The sequence below is a fragment of the Balaenoptera borealis genome (assembly GCF_965194805.1).
Source record: "Balaenoptera borealis genome assembly, chromosome: 8".
NCBI classification, from domain to species: Eukaryota; Metazoa; Chordata; class Mammalia; order Artiodactyla; family Balaenopteridae; genus Balaenoptera; species Balaenoptera borealis.
Window position 1 is genome coordinate 67,379,462 of NC_138865.1, and position 16,959 is coordinate 67,396,420.

At 35.2% G+C, this 16,959-nt stretch overlaps 1 protein-coding gene across 12 annotated transcripts in view; it reads right to left on the reverse strand.

The window, feature by feature from the left end:
- JAK2 (Janus kinase 2) overlaps nt 1–16,959 on the reverse strand; it is a 248,006-nt gene that overhangs the window by 100,245 nt on the left and 130,802 nt on the right. For 6 of the 12 annotated variants that reach the window (XM_082404354.1, XM_082404341.1, XM_082404347.1 and 3 more), the window contains one exon: nt 16,881–16,953. The exons of 5 other annotated variants lie outside the window; for them this stretch is intronic. Coding sequence is in view for 1 of the 7 variants with exons in the window: in XM_082404347.1 (XP_082260473.1) it covers nt 16,881–16,953 (73 nt within the window). In the remaining 6 variants the exon portion in view is untranslated. One more of the 12 variants, XM_082404342.1, reaches the window with a different exon arrangement.

A 16,959-nucleotide genomic window follows, 5' to 3' on the forward strand; every position in this document is an offset into this window, starting at 1 on the left:
AAACTTCTCTGCACAGTAGAATCACCTGGGCCTCCTTTCTAGTGATTCTAATTGAATTAATCAGATCTGGGGGTGGAACTTGCATGCATTTTTAAACTTCTTGGATTGTTCTCATAAGCTCCAGGGGCAAGAACAACTGAGTTAAAGGAATGTCAGTGCAAAGGGGGAATCAGAAAACACTGGGCACACCCATGCATACTGTAGGCTCTTGCACCCCAGAGTCAATCAGCTCTTCTACCAGCTCCTACTTCATGACCTTCAGCAGCTTACTTCCTCTCTCTGATCTTTGGCTTCTTCATCTCTCTAAGATGTATGTTTTCCTTCTCTTTCTGGTCTAAAATCACTTCCAAGTGGCTGACTTGAGACTCAGCCTCTGCCATCCTACGTGTCCATTCACTGTCATCCTCAAGACTTTTGGACAGCAAACCTTTACTTTGCAACATCTCAAGAAGCTTTTTAATAGACTCATCTTGGGCACTGAGGGTCTGTTTCTGCGTTTTGATTCTCACCTCCAATTCCTGCAAGGTCTTCCTCAATAGGAACAGTTCCTTAGCCTGTCTGTCATGCTCTGCTTGGAGCTGCTGGAAGTTCTCCTCCATCAGTTCAATGGTGAAGTGCTCTGCTCCTCGGTTGCCACTCTCTTGCTGCAGCCACTCTATATCTTTTGACTATAGAATTTAGTCCATTTATATTTAAAGTATTTATTGAAAGGTATGAATGTACTATTGCCCTTTTGTTAATTGTTTTCTGGTCATTTTCTAATTCCTTTGTTCCTTTCATGCTCTTTTACTTTGACATCTAATGATTTTCTGTAGTGGAATGCTTTGATCCCTTTCTCTTTATCTTTTGTTTATATTCTATAGGTTTTTTTGTGTGGTTACCATGAGGCTTAAATTAAATATCTTATTTTTATAACAGTCTCTTTTAAGCTGATAACAGCTTAATTTCTAATGCACACAAAGGCTCTACATTTTTACTTTCCCCCTCTCACATTTTATGTTTTTAATGTCACAATTTACATCTTTTTGCATTGTGTATCCATTAACGTATTATTTTAGTTAGTTATTTTAATACTAGAATAACTAGTTAGTTATTCTTCATACTAGAGTTATGTGATTTACCCACCAACTTTGCAACATTACAGTATTCTGAATTTGACTATGTATTTATCTTAACCAGTGAGTTTTATACTTTCATATGTTTTACTGTGACTAACTAGCATCCTTACATTTCAGCTCAAATAACTCCTTTTAATATTTCTTGTAAGGCTGGTCTAGTGCGAATGAATTCCTTTAGTTTTTGTTTGTATGAAAAACTCTTTATCTCTCCTTCAGTTCTGAAGGACAGCTTTCCTGGGTAGAGTATTCTTGGTTGGCTTTATTTTTTCTTTCAGCACTTGGTATGTATCAGCCCACTCTCTTCTAGCCTGCAAAGTTTCTGCTAAAAAATCTGATGACCTTAATACAGATTCCCTTTTAGGTAATAGGCTTTCTCTTGCTGCTTTTAAGATTCTCTCCTTGTGTTTAACTTTTAACAATTTAATTATAATGTGCCTCAGTGTGAGCTTCTTTAAATTCATCATATTTGATATTCTCAGGCTTCCTAGATCTGGATGTCTGTTTCTTTCCTCAAGTTAGAAAAGTTTTCAGCCATTATTTCTTCAAATAAGCTTTCTGCCCCTTTCTCTCTCTCTCTTCTCCTTCTGGGAACCCTATAATGCATATAGAAGTCTTCTTGATAAAGCCCGTAAGCTACATTCACTCTTTTTTTTTTTTTAATTGCTCCTCTGATTGGATGAATTCCACTGTCCTGTCTTCTAGTTCACTAATCCTTTCTTCTGCGTGATCTAGTCTGCTGTTGAATCCCTCTATTGAATTTTTCAGTTCAGTCATTGCATTCTTCAGCTCTGTGATTTCTGTTGGTACTTTTTAATATTTTCGATCTCTTTGTTGAAATTTTCACTTCATTCATGCACTGCTCTCCCAACCTCAGTGAGCATCTTTATGACTTACTCTGAACTCTCTATCAGGTAAATCACTTACCTCTGTTTCATTAAGATCTGTTTCTGGAGATTTATCTTGTTCTTTTGTTTGGAACATATTCCTCTGTTTTTTCATTTTCCTTGACTCTCTGTGTTGGTTTCTGTGCACTGGATAGAACAGCCACCTCGCCCAGTCTTGACAGATAGATCTAGTGTAGGGGATGAACCTCATCAATCAGCCCAGCCTAAGCTCCTAAATGTCTCTCAAACCTTTGTGACTGTCCAAGTCACCTTCTTTGCTCCTAGTGGTTCCCAGTACTTGAGGGTGTGCTAAGACTCATCATGTCCCAAAAAGGAATACTGCATTCGGGCCCTAGATGCAGGCTGATTAGAAGCCAGACCCTCAGGCAACATCCGGGAAAGTACGTATTAAGCCCCTTCCAAGGAGAAAGGAGAACAGGCATTTTTGCCTGTGCTGCACTAGACGACCTGTGTCTAAAGCTACAGGCAGGGGTTGGGAGGGGGTCCTGTAAATGAACTCATGGCTTTCCATTACACTTAGAATAAAACTCTACGAGTCCTACATTACCTGTCTGCTGCCTACCTCTTCAATTCACCATGTATCTCTTCTTACGTGCTCCTTTCACCACTGAATTATAGGCTTCAATAGCTTGTAATATTTAAAAAGGTCTCATCTGCCTTGTTCAACAATCTGTTCTCAGCAGCTAGAAAAGTCTCGAAACATAGATCTTACTAAATATTTAATGAATGAATACCATGCTCATAATCATGAATTAATTTCATACAGTACAATTACAGGAGTTTGGTGTGTGGAAAACTCAAGGATAAGGTCTCAAGACCAAGACTGTATTGATTCCCTTAAAGAGAAATTTGAAACAATCATGAGCATTCCCCTTCAGCTACAAACACCAGTGAAATGGTAAATAATAATAATAATGATAATTTTAAATCATTTAAAAAATACAGACTTCCTGTAATGACAGAGTAATTTATCCTGGGCTAATGCTCCTGCTGAGAAGAATTACAAGCTCTGGAAAACTATCTTTAAAAACACTGTTTGGGGGCTTCCCTGGTGGCGCAGTGGTTGAGAGTCCACCTGCCAGTGCAGGGGACGCGGGTTCAAGCCCTGGTCCCGGAGGATCCCGCGTGCCGCGGAGCGGCTGGGCCCGTGAGCCACAGTTGCTGAGCCTGCGCGTCTGGAGCCTGTGCTCCGCAGCGGGAGGGGCCGCAATGGTGAGGGGCCCGCGCACTGCGGTGAAGAGTGGCCCCCACTTGCCGCAACTGGAGAAGGCCCTAGCACAGAAACGAAGACCCAACACAGCCATAAATAAATAAGTAAATTAAAAACACTGTTTGAAGACACTGGCAAGCAAACAAAAGCACAGAGAAACTGGATGGGATCTGATCCTTGAAAGAATGAAATCACACTGAATGAGGTCCACATTTATCCATCTTTATCCTGAGGGGACTATACAGTCTGTGTAATGCATATGTAGGTACTGGAGAAGAGGATAGAGCTCTTGTACAAAGCTGTAGTCTTACTGGGTAGAAGTATCAGGGAATGAACTTTGGAGCTGCTAAAAGAGGTAGAAGTTGAAAGCAGAAATCCCAGGGGGGAAAAAAGGGAGACATGGGGGAGTGACTCCTGAACTCCCCTCTGTGTATGAGATGAAAATCCAAGAAGCCCAGGGAGAGGCAGTAACTGGAAACCTGAAAGAGTCGTGAAGAGATTTCAACAGCTGCTTAGTCCTTGGAGAGGCAGAATTTGGAGTTAAAAGGTAAATACCTCGGGCTTTCTGTTTAAACTTCCAGAAAAGCCATACTTGAGGAATAAGAACCACATCAGAACTAAAGGCAAAACTGAAACAGACCTGTCCTAACAGAGCCTACAACCAAGTTTCCATAGGATCAAGCTAATCTGCCAGTAGATTTAACTGAACTGCCTACTAGAACAAAACTCAATACTTTAGAGAAAAATTAAAATCTACACTATCCAGAGCTTATACAATATATCACCCACAATAGACAACCATCAGCTGAAACTTACTTAACATCAAAAGAAAAATGTGATGTAGAGAAAATATATACAGACAGAAGAAATATTTGAAAACTATTAGCCAGTTTTTTTTCTAAGTTTTTAAAAAAACAACAGTCCACTAATCCAAAAAAGTTACCTAACCCCAATCAGTATAAATCCATACCTAGTTACATCATAATCAAACTTCTAAAAATCAAAGACAAAGAGCAAATCTTAAAGCAGCCACAAACATACAGTAACACCAAGATAAAAAATACAACTGACATCTCTTCAGAAAGACTGGAGGCCAGAAGGCAAAGTGCTGGTAGGGAGGAAAGAAAGCTGTTAGCCTAAAATTCTATGACCCACAAAACCTAACCTTCAAAATTTATGGCAAAACAAACATTATTTTTGGATAAATGAATGCTGTGTGAACACACCACCAACAAACCCAAACTACAAGAAATGCTCAAGGAAATTCTCTGGATTAAAGGGAGATGATACCAGATACAAATTCATATTTGCAAAAATGAATGAAGAACCCCAAAATAATACATATGTGGGCAATCAGACTATTTCCTTTAGTTTCTTAAAAATTTTAAAGGACAACTGACAATTGTTTAAAGCATTAATGATAATAATGTATGATGTAGCTTATAATAGATGTCAAAGTAAAACAGATAACATCAATAGCTAAAAAGGATGAAAAGGAATTAAACAAAATCTTTATACAAATAAATTCGTGATAGCTTGGAAAAAGAAGAAAAGGTGCTAGCAGCAAATCGGAAATGTAGAAGAATTCCTGAAAGATTAAAAGTAGATAGGAATAGGTGACAGAGAGCAGAGGAAATACACTCTATTTAAAGTACACAGAAGAAAGCATCAACAAGCATAAAAAAAGTTTTCTGCACACATACAAAAACCACAAATATCCAAAGATAATCAAAAATCATCATCTACTGGGAGCTGGGGTGGAGGAAGGAAGCATAAAAAAGTCAAATCAAAATGAAGAGCAGGGCTTCCCTGGAGGCACAGTGGTTAAGAATCCGCCTGCCTATGCAGGGGACACAGGTTCAATCCCTGGTCTAGGAAGATCCCACATGCCGCTGAGCAACTAAGCCCATGCGCCAGAACTACTGAGCCTGTGCTCTAGAGCCCGCAAGTCACAACTACTGAGCTCATGTGCCACAACTACTGAAGCCCGTGTGCCTAGAGCCCGTGCCCTGCAACAAGAGAAGCCACTGCAATGAGAAGCCTGTGCACCGCAACAAAGAGTAGCTCCCACTCACTGCAACTAGAGAAAGGCCACACGCAGCAACGAAGACCCAACACAGCCAAAAATAAAAATAATATAAATAAATTTTTAAAATTAAAAAAAAAAAATGAAGAGCAGAACAACTGACCTCAAAAGAAACAGAGATAATACAGGAAAAGAACTTTTAAAAAAATATTCTACTTGTTACCCTCAGAGAGATTGCAGAAGATTTTGAAAATACAAAGTATAATTAGATGATCATCAAAAAGGAGCAGAAAATAAAAACAGTTTACATTTTTTTAAACAATTACATCTCAATGAAAGCGTTGAATACAACTAAAGAGAACAAGTAATAATCTGGAAGACAAAGTCAAGACAAACTCCCAGTTTCCTGTATCAGAGATAGAGAGAAAGAGAGGCAAAAAACTAAGAAATGTAGAGGATCAACAAAGAAAGTACAACTCTAAGAGCTCTAGACAGAGAAAGAAAAAGAACACAGTGAAGAAAAAAATTTTTTAATAAAAGAAGAAACTTAATTGGTGTTAAAGATACCTCAGCTCCTATTAAAAGAATCTTCTGAGAGGAGATAAAGATTAATTTTAAAAAGACTTATACTTGCACAGATCAAAGCAAAGGGTTAGAACACCAAAGACAATGGGGAAACTCTAAAAGAGTTCAATTTAATTCTGACTATTCAGAGCTTCCACCTACACATATAATCATGGCTGATGGAAACATACATGAATTCAGATTGATCGCTCTTTAAATTCATAAATGATAACCTCAAATGGGTCTTTAGTGCTGCTCACCTATCATTTTATATTTCCTTAGTTCATTTACTCTCATTCTAGACAACTCATACCTTTTTCCTTTCTCCTCAATCACCAAAACTGCAACCCCAATTCTTAATTTCCACTTCCTACATTTCACTGAGAAATACAAGCAATCAAAAGGAAACACCCAACAACTGATGAACATACAACATACATCCTTTTCAAATGTGGCTGAAATATTTATGAAAGTAGACCACATGTTAGGCCACAAAGCAATTATCAACAAATACTAAAGGAATCATACTCTATATGATTTCCATTCAAAATATAAACAATGGAGCAAGCAACTATTTTATCTATTCAAGATCCATAATGTTGATTAAATGTTAGAGATCATGATTAATTTATGTAATTCTTTAAAATACTGAATAAATAACAACACTGAAGAGGACTATGGAAAAATGTGAAAGTCAGCTTTATCACTACCTATTCTTTTCATTCTCTGAATCAACACTCTTTTTTAAAAATTTTATTGAAGTATAGTTGATTCACAATGTTGTGTTAATTTCTGCTGTGCAGCAAAGTGTGTATCAACACTCTTAACAGTTTGATGAAAATTTTTCCAGTTACAAAGTATATTAAATTATTTTTTTTTTTAAATATAGTCAACATTTTTTTTTTTTAATAATATGATGAAAGCTTTTATTATTTATTTATTTATTGGCTGTGTTGGGTCTTCGTTTCTGTGCGAGGGCTTTCTCCAGTTGCGGCAAGCGGGGGCCACTCTTCATCACGGTGCGCAGGCCTCTCACTATCGCGGCCTCTCTTGTTGTGGAGCACAGGCTCCAGACGCGCAGGCTCACTAGTTGTGGCTCACGGGCCCAGTCGCTCCGCGGCATGTGGGATCCTCCCAGACCAGGGCTCGAACCCGTGTCCCCTGCATTGGCAGGCAGATTCTCAACCACTGCACCACCAGGGAAGCCCTAAATTATTTTTTAAAAGTCAGTAATACTCAGTACTCTGTAAATTCATGCTATTTTTAATACTTCAACAAGAACAAACAACACTGAAAAATATGAAGATCTGCATTTGAACTGATGTAAACTTACCAACGGCACTTAAATTAAAAATTTCTTATAAAAAATATGGCCACTGATAAAAGTATCACAACATGTACTTATTTTCGATAATGTTCTCTGATCACAATGGGATTAAACTAAAAATCAATAACAGAAAAATAATTAGAAAATCCCCATACATTCAGAAATTAAGCAACATACTTTTAAATAATCCATGGGACAAAGAAAAAGTTAGAAAATACTTTAAATTCAATGATAACCAAAAAATGAGTGAAATGCAATTAAAAAGAAAGGCTGAACAAAATTATTTAATGAGCTTTTGTTTCAACAAGCTAGGAAAAGAACAACAAATCAGCTAAGGACCACAGAAGGAAAAATATATAAGCAGAAATCAGTGAAAAGGAAAATAGACCAAAGCAAACTTTAAAAGCTGGCTTTTTAGAAGCATTAATAAACTGCTTTTAAATACTAGAAAGACTAATAAAGAAAAAAGAGAGAGAAAACATAAATTACCCAAATCAGGAATTGAAAAGTTGACATCATTACCAAAACTTAAATATTAAAAATATTTAAGAGTATAAAAACATTCTGCAATAAGTTTGAAAAATTCTAAGAAATTGGGCAAGTTTCTTTATAAACACAACTTATTAAAACTGACACAGGAAAAAATATAAAGTTCTAAATTTTTAATATTTGTTAAATTAGTTGAATGTATAATTTAAAATTTTTCTACAAAGAATATTCAATGAATGCCCAGTGACATTCTCAGTGAATTTTTCCAAACATCTGATGAACAAATAAACAATGAGCTTACACAAACTCAGTAAACAAAAATTAAAAAACACTTCTCTACACATTTTAAGAGGAGAGCACAAACATGATACCAAAATGTAATAAGGACATGACAAGAAAAAAAAATTGTGGGTAAATAACTCTCATAAAGCATATAAGAAAAAATACTAAGAAAACCAAACCAAAACAAAAACCAACAACAAAAAAACACTGGCAAATTGAATCCAGTAATTTTTAAAAGAATAATAAATCTTGACTGAGTTTGGGAATTCCCTGGTGTTCCAGTGGTTAGGGCTTGACACTCACTCTCACTGCCAGGACCCAGGTTCAATCCCTGGTCAGGGAACTAAGATCCTGCAAGCCATGTGGTGCAGGAAAAAAACCAAAAAACAAAAAAAACCTCCACTAAGTTATTTACAACAGAAATGCAAGGTTAACTGAACAATCAAAATTCGATCAATATAATTTACCACATTATTAGAATAAATGAGAAAAGTAACATATGATCATTTCAATAAATGCCAAAATAGTCTCTATTAAAATTATACAACAGTTCATGATAAAAACTCAGCAAACTAGAAATAAAAGCAAACTTCCTCATCCTTATTAACAGTAACTACAAAAGACCTAAAATTAATTACTTAATGGTAAAATATTAATTTTGTTCTTCTTGAGTTCAAAAACTTAATATGCATGTCCAAAATCAGGACTTCTATTCAACATTGTAGTGGAGGTCTTGGCCAGTGCAATACCGCAAGAAAAAGAAATTAAAAGTATAATGATTAGAAAGGAAGAAGTAAAACTATCATTATTCACACACGATATGACTGTGTACATATAAAACTTAAAAGAATCTAAATATTACTAAGTGGGCTTCCCTGGCGGCACAGTGGTTAAGAATCCACCTGCCAATGCAGGGGACACAGGTTTAAGCCCTGGTCCGGGAAGATCCCACATGCTGTGGAGCAACTAAGCCTGTGGGCCACAACTACTGAGCCTGCACTCTAGAGCCTGTGAGCCACAACTACTGAGCCCACACACCTACAGCCTGTGCTCTGCAGCAAGAGAAGCCACCACAATGAGAAGCCTGCACACCGCAGTGAAGAGTAGCCCCGCTCGCTGCAACTAAAGAAAGCCCGCGCAGCAACGAAGACCCAATGCAGCCAATAAATAAATAAAAATAAAGTTCCCTTTAAAAAAAAAAATACAAATTACTAAGTGAATTTAGTAAGGTCGCAAGATACAAAATCAATATATAAAAATCTATTGTAATACCATATACCAGAAACAATTAAAAAATGAACATTCTAAACCAATATAATTTATAACAGTAAACAACACTAAACAAAAAGCCAAATATCTAGGAACATATCTATTGAAATAGCTACAAGAACTCTGTAATAAAAACTACTAAAACATTGTTAGAAAAAAAAAAAAAAGGCCAGAAAACCTGAATAAACATTTTCCTAAAGAAGACATAGAGATGGCTAACAGGCACATGAAAAGATACTCAACATTGCTAATTATTAGAGAAATGCAAATCAAAACAATGAGATATCACCTCACACCTGTCAGAATGGCTATCATCAAAAAGTCTACCAATAATAAATGTTGCAGAGGATGTGGAGAAAAGAAAACCCTTCTACAGTGTTGGTGGGAATGTAAATTGGTGCAGCCTCTATGGAAAACAATGTGGAGTTTCCTCAAAAAACTAAAAATAGAACGACCACATGATCCAGCAATTCCACTCCTGGGTATATACTCGGAAAAAACAAAGACTAATTCGAAAAGCTACATGCACCCCTACATTCACAGCAGCACTGTTTACAACAGCCAAGATATGGAAGCAACCCAAATGCCCAGCAACAGATGAATAGATAAAAAAGATGTGGTATATATACACAATGGAATGTTACTCAGCGAGAAAAAAAAAAATGAAATTCTGCCATTTACAGCAATGTGGATGGACCTAGAGAAAGTTATGCTTCGTGAAACAAGTCAGAGAAAGACAAATACTGTATGATATCACTTACATGTAGAATCTAAAAAATAATACAAATGAATATATATACAAGGAATAAACCAGGAATGTACAAGGAATAGACATTTTTCTGGAATAAAGATTCCAGAGAAAAATGAAGAATATCTTCATGACAACAGAAACTCCTCTAATTCAGTAATAAAAAAAGAGGTGGGGAATATTTGAACAAACTTAAAAAGGAGATATAAAATTGCCCCAAAGTACTTATGAATAACAGTTGAATATCACTAATCATTAGGGAAATACAAATTAAAACCAAAGATACTTTCACACACCCATTAAAATGGAAAATTTTTAAAAGACTGACAATATCAAATGTTTAAAAAGTTGTAGAGCAACTGGAACTCTCATTGCTGGTAGGAATGTTAAACTGAACAGCCACTTTTCCAAAATGTTCAGCACTTTCTTACAAAGTTACACATACATTCACACTATGATCCAACAATTCTACTCCTTGGTGATTTAGCTATAAAGTGCATACTTTTTCCTTGCCTCTTCCTCCTTCAGGCTACCTAGAATGAAGACACAGTAGCTGAAGCTATAAAATGACCATCTTGCAACCAGAGGTGACCCTGAGAATGGAAGTCAGTGCAAAGGTTGGAAGAAGAGAAAGAGTACAAGTAAGTAGCTTCCTGACAACCAGGGAGCCACCAAGTCCAGCATAATCTATACAGTTTCAAACTTATTTTACTTCAACGAAACATAAATCCACTATTATTTGTATATTCGGTTATATGCAGCCAAACCAAATCCTAACTGATATACTTCTCCAGATATACTCTCAACTCTTCATGCAACCTAAGACATTTCAATAAATAAGTAAATCTTTTCTTTGAATTGCTGCCCTTCCAGGACTCTCCTATCTTGCATTTATGCTAAATATTACTTGTATTCAAACCTAGTCAAGAAGATATGTTATCTTCAAGATTGTACAGGATTAAATCAAAAGGATTTCACACAAAAGCACATTTATTTTTTAAAAGAAATGTACTCAAAAAGGCATTCTCTCACCAGTTTCCATCCTGAGGTCTGATTTTAGCAGTTTCTGATAACAAAGCAAAAGAAATTGCTGAAGCACAGCACAGAAATATTTACTGCAAAATCACAGAAACTAGTGAGGAAAAAGTTATGATTGGAAAATCTGTAACACGGAAAATCCTTTCCTTCTGTTCCTTTGTCCCTAACACCATTCTAGAAGACAAATGGTTGTATTTTCCATAATCCCTCACCCTCAACTACTAAACCTAAAAAGTTCTTTGAGAATGGTTTTAGAAAAACATAAACTCTATTATTAAATGTGTTGGGAATAATATCTGAATACAATTTCTCACTATTCATGCTCATATAGATTCTAGTTTTGCTTCTTCAATTTAAAATTAAAATGTATGGCTAGGGGGGAATCATATGGTATGTGAATTATGTTTCAATAAAACTTTTTTTTTAAGTAGGTGTATTTTTAGGAAAAACAGAAATGTTAAACAATTACCCCAGATACCTGTTTAGCATCAAAGCAACTAAACTTTTGTTGTCTTTATCTCTTCTCATTTCTACTTTAAGTTTGTCCATTTCTACCACATATTTGGCTAGCCAAACATACTTTTCAGTTCACATTTGGTCAATCATATCTAATGCAATACCTACCTAAACTATAACCAAACATCCAAGTATGGGGAGAGCCAAGAAAATTACATAACATAAATTGCACAAGGGCAGAGACAGTCCAGTTTGAGCTTCTTGTCAATGGTAATGGGAACATCATGTTTTCAACAGAAATCATCAGTGAATAAGAATTTGGATCTACTTTTCAGTAACTATTGTTTTAAAAAGGTCTCGGATATGAAACAATACATAAAGTATTTCAGAAACTATAATAGAATATATATGGCGAAAATGACTGGGCTGTGCACTGCATACCTTGATCCCTGAGGAATCCATCCTGAATCTGAGATTTCTTACTGTGTAGGTATATAGGAAGCACCAAGACACAGAAGAAGAGTAAGCTTGAAAGGAAAGATGAATTTTAGATATTTGCAGTCAGAAGCACCTACAAGACAATTAAAAGGAAGATTTGTAGTAATCAGCTTGATATATGAGTAGTTACGAAGGATTTCTTGATTTGGGATTTGAGAGGCTGGGTATCCAGTATTACAATTCACAGAATAGGATATACGGAAACAAGGATAGTTTTGCAGGAATGATGAATTCAATCATAGACATATAATCATAAACATATATGATGCCCAGATATAAGGTATAAGGTAGGAAGAGAAGAAGGTCATAGATCAAATCCTTGAGGTCACAACATTTAAGGACTACCCAGAAATGTCAGGGATGGAGGGCATAAAGAAGAATGTAGCAAAGAACTTGAAAAGAAATGGACAGAAATAAGAGGAAAACTAGAATTAACTGTGTAAAAATTCATTGATTACTGCATTTTTCTGTGTATTTTAATAAAAATAAGGTTCTCTTAGAAAAGAAAAGAAGAGCAGAGAGTTTTATGAGAAGAGTTATCAAGTATTATGAAGAGGTTAAATAAGATAGAAACAGAAGGGAAAAAATTCACTGAACTTGGTAATTAAGAAGTTAGTAAAGACTACCTATAGGGAAAGGATCTGAAGGGTAAGAATGGTGTTTTATTTTCATTTGGTTTCATTATTTTGAGTTTTCTCATCTCAAGCAAGGCTTTCAACTTAGAATGCTTACCAGAAGAATACAGGCATTCCCAAACATTCGAAGATTCAAAGTTTACCTCAAAAGCAGCATTTAAGAAGTTACTTTCTTAAGATATAATATACCAAACCAGAGGAGTAAATCCAAAGAGATGATATCAGGTCCAGAAAATAGATCCAATCCTGGAAAGTAGTAAAGTTAAGTTATATGATGAAAGCTGGGCAGCAAGCCTGAAGCACACTCAGACCCGACAGGAGCAGAGGGACTCTAGAAGAAAGATTTCAGAAAAAAGTGAGTGTTAGACTGCTTGCTATGATTTAGTTCAAAACAAAAACAAAACACCCAGAGAGGACATGATAAAGGAAAACAGTGAAAGAAAAAAAGGCAATTCTAGTGGGAGAAAACTTTACGGTAGAAGCCTTTACAAGAAACGGTACGAAATTATAGCATACTCCTAGGCTCTATAACAAAAAATCCTCAATATAATATAAGCATTGTTGTTGTTTTTCAAATTTAAAATTACCTACAAAGCACTAAAGTGTTAAGTATGGTTACTGAACAGAACATAAATGTTAGACTTAAACTACAACTTTTAGAGGCTGAGAGGTGAAAGCAAGGAGGGAAGCTAAACAGAAGCTTGGGAGAGAAGCGTTAACCTTAGAAATTGAGAAATCAACAAATATTGCCAATGGTTGCTGGAACAAGAAATAAAGTTACAAATATATTACCCTAGGTTACAATGATAGCTAATATAAGAAATAAAATAGTGAAATGTGTAATCTGAGGAAAAGAGGAGAAACACAGTGGTACAGGTAACATAGAGATTGAAATACCAGAAGTTAACAGAGTCAAAATGGTCTCCCTCTGGAGAAAAGGATTAAAGTTGGAAGAACAGAGCTTTTCATTGCAACTGGATTGTTGTGGATTATTAGCTCTTCTGTGTGATCTGACTTTTTAAACCAATGTAAATGAAACATCTAGGGGAAAAAAATGAGAGTAATTAGGAAATAAGAAAATCAAGGTGGCAAGGCTATTCTTAAGGGTGAAGAGCAGAAAAGAAAAAGGATAGATAGCTGCTGATAGTCAAAGATCAAAGGAGAAAATAAAAATAAGCTAAAACATATTCTTGAGCTACTAGAGGAGGAAAATAATGATAATACCAAAGAAAGTGGAGAAAAACAAACAAAGGAACGAGGTGTTAGCCCTAGAATAGATAGAAAGGAACACGATCAAGAGCACAGTGTGCAAAAAGCAAGCTTAAAAACAGGAGGATATAACCAGAGCGGTATAATTAACAGTTTACAACTTCAGAGATGGACTACTGTTATAAAGTATGGATGACACTGCAGAGTCAAAGACAGAAACTGTAAGGTGTCCTTGGGTGAGTTCTTCAACAGATAATGAAATGAACTAAAATAATGTTAGGAGAAGTGGTTTAAAGAAAAACTAAGTTAGATGCCAAAAATTCTCAATTAATGACATGGGAGTAGACAAGGAAAGAGTAGCAGACAACATCAGGGTAGACTGAGGATGATATAAGCTGCATCATAATCATCTCAAAGGACAAGATTTTTTGTTCTTGTATTAGCATAGTAGATGTTATAGAAATAGCAATGTAAATACTTCCTCTAGACCCTAGGGTAGATGTAATGCAATATCTTTAGGAAAGACAACATTCAATGAAGGTAAAAAAGCAGAAGGAAACTGATGCTACAGAAAACCCAATTTATAAGGGAATAAGGAATTGGAAGGACCCTATAAAAAGGACTAAAGGGGAATCAGCTGAAGAAGTAAAAATAGTAAGAAGACATGAATACGTAAAATATTTTCTGGCAGTATATGAGAATTTTGAATTCAATCAAGCCTGTAAAATACCAATTTACAGGAAATGCAGAGAACAGAGGAAAACATTAAACTACACCATGAGGATATGATCAGCAAAACCTGTATTGTAGGAAACCAGAACCAACATAGTTAAAAAAGCAAAAAAGAGAAGAGATGAAGGAAACATATATCAATAGATTAAAAGAAACTGTAAAGTCACAGCTGTGAACCTATTTGGATCTTAGTATTTTAAAAAAAACTATAAAAAAGAAAAAACATTTATGATATATCAATTAGAAATTTAATTACTTGCTAAATACCTATAGATATTAAGGAATTGTGATTCTCTTACTTTTAAAAAAGTTCCTATATTTTATAGGTACGTAAGGAAATATTAATGAAAAAAAATATGATGTCTACAGTGTGCTTCAAAATAACCCAGTAGTGGGGAAAACAGATGGAACCGAATTGACCACAGGTTATAAGGACTATTGAGGCTGAGTGATAAAAGTATTAGAGTTCATTATACATTATCTCTACTTCTTTATGTTTAAAATTCTCCCTAGTTAAAAAGTTTTTTTTAAAGGATGTCTGTTATATTTTATCTAGCATTTCTTAAGAAGAGTGTTTTCAGGTTATTCAATAAGAAAATTTCAGAATATAAAGTCCCAGATTTTATTTTGTATTTTATAATTCACCTCTCATGCAGGTGTTAAAGCAAAGAACTCTGTAAAATTTACTAAAGCTATCTTTTAAAGATACTGATCTCTAAATGCAGTAAAAGTTTAATTTATTTCTATTCAGACAAAAAAACAAAGTGTCTCTAATTATCCTTAAAAATATCCCAAACAGGATATTTTTAAGATGTTCAGTACTATCACCATTGTATTTCTAAAATACCTGATCAAACTTAACACTCTCCTTTACAAAACCAGTTTGAATTAAATAATCTGCAAGAAAAAAAGCACTGTAAGAACTTACAAAAGATACCTTTTTAAACTTTTCACTGACTATAGATACTTAAATATTTAATTTATAATCTAGTTTAAGAATTACTAGTCCCAATTCTTGTCCCTTGTCTAATCTCATCACATTGTTCACCACATTTCCTCTTTGACTTCCTTCTTCTTTAAAATAATGATACAATCACCGTACATCGTACTGAAATAATTTAAAACAATGGTTCTCACCCTGGCTACAAGTTAGAATAACACTGGGAACTCTATAAATACCAGTGCCTGAGATCAAAGGAACGATATTGTCTCATAGAAACTTTACAATAATTATTAGTCATGATCAAAGACACAAGGGAAAGATTAACATTCATGAAAAGAACAAAGAACTATAAAAGAAAATAATTTCAGCAGAGTATGTGGGATAATGATAACCTAGAAACAGATGAAGAGAGGAGTAGTAAGTTGGAAGGTAGTACTAAGAAATTCAACCAGAAAGCAACAATGATAAAGACAAAAAAAATGCAAATATAGTTAAGAGACATGGAAAACCATCAAGGAAACTATTTTTCAAGAGTGAAAAAAAGGTATTTTCAGCCATTTCAAAGCGATATAAAGACAGAATGTTAAACTACACACATATTCTGACTAAAAGAACTATTAAAAGATACATTTTAATAAGAAGAGAATTCAGACAGAAAGCACTTAAGGTACAGCAGTAAGCATCAAAATTGATAAATTATTGGTAAATGGTCATTAGGTACTGACAGGTGTTTTTAGGTGAAGGGAAAAAAAAAATCAAGAAATATGTGAAACTGAAACTTTATATAAGAGTAAGAAAAGAGGGTGTTTGATTGCTTCTTACCTATAATAGGGTTCAGGGCAGGCCACCCCAAAATAATGCCATTTTGGCATACTGATTAGTTTGAATTAAAGTTACTTAAGAAACAGCTGGTATAAGAAGAACATTCTGACCCACCTTTGTTTCTTGAAAGTGGGAAATAAATCTCCCATGTGAAGGTATCCTCCGTACACTAGGAGGATAGAAGGCATCCTTATCACCAGAGACAGGGAATTCAAGGTTGAGAAAGCTATATAAACTCAGTTACTTCATTAATTTGCTACCCCAAGCCCAAATCCCTTTGTTGTCCCAAAACTTCACAAATAATTGTTCCTTTGTCTAAAAGGGTGTTTCAACAGCCTTCTTTGGTCACTTCTTAGGTCCTGTATCTATGGGACCTCCATATGTATCAAATAAAATTTGTTTTTCTCCTGTTAATCTGTCTTGAGTCAATTTAATTATTAGACCAGCCAAAAGAACCAAGAGAAGTAGAGGGGAAATTTTACCTTCCTCAACAGTTTTGGCATAGTCAGTAGGATCTTCATTTGCTGGAAAACTGCCTGTTCCAGGACTGCTGCAGCTGAGAAATCCTGGAACCTCTGATAAGAGCTGGCAGCAGGTAAGAATTCTTACCATGTCCGCCTTCTGGATCTCTGTCTGTAGGGTTCCAGTGAAAGCAAAAGTGGTGACAGCCCTTTTCTTCTTTCTAAAT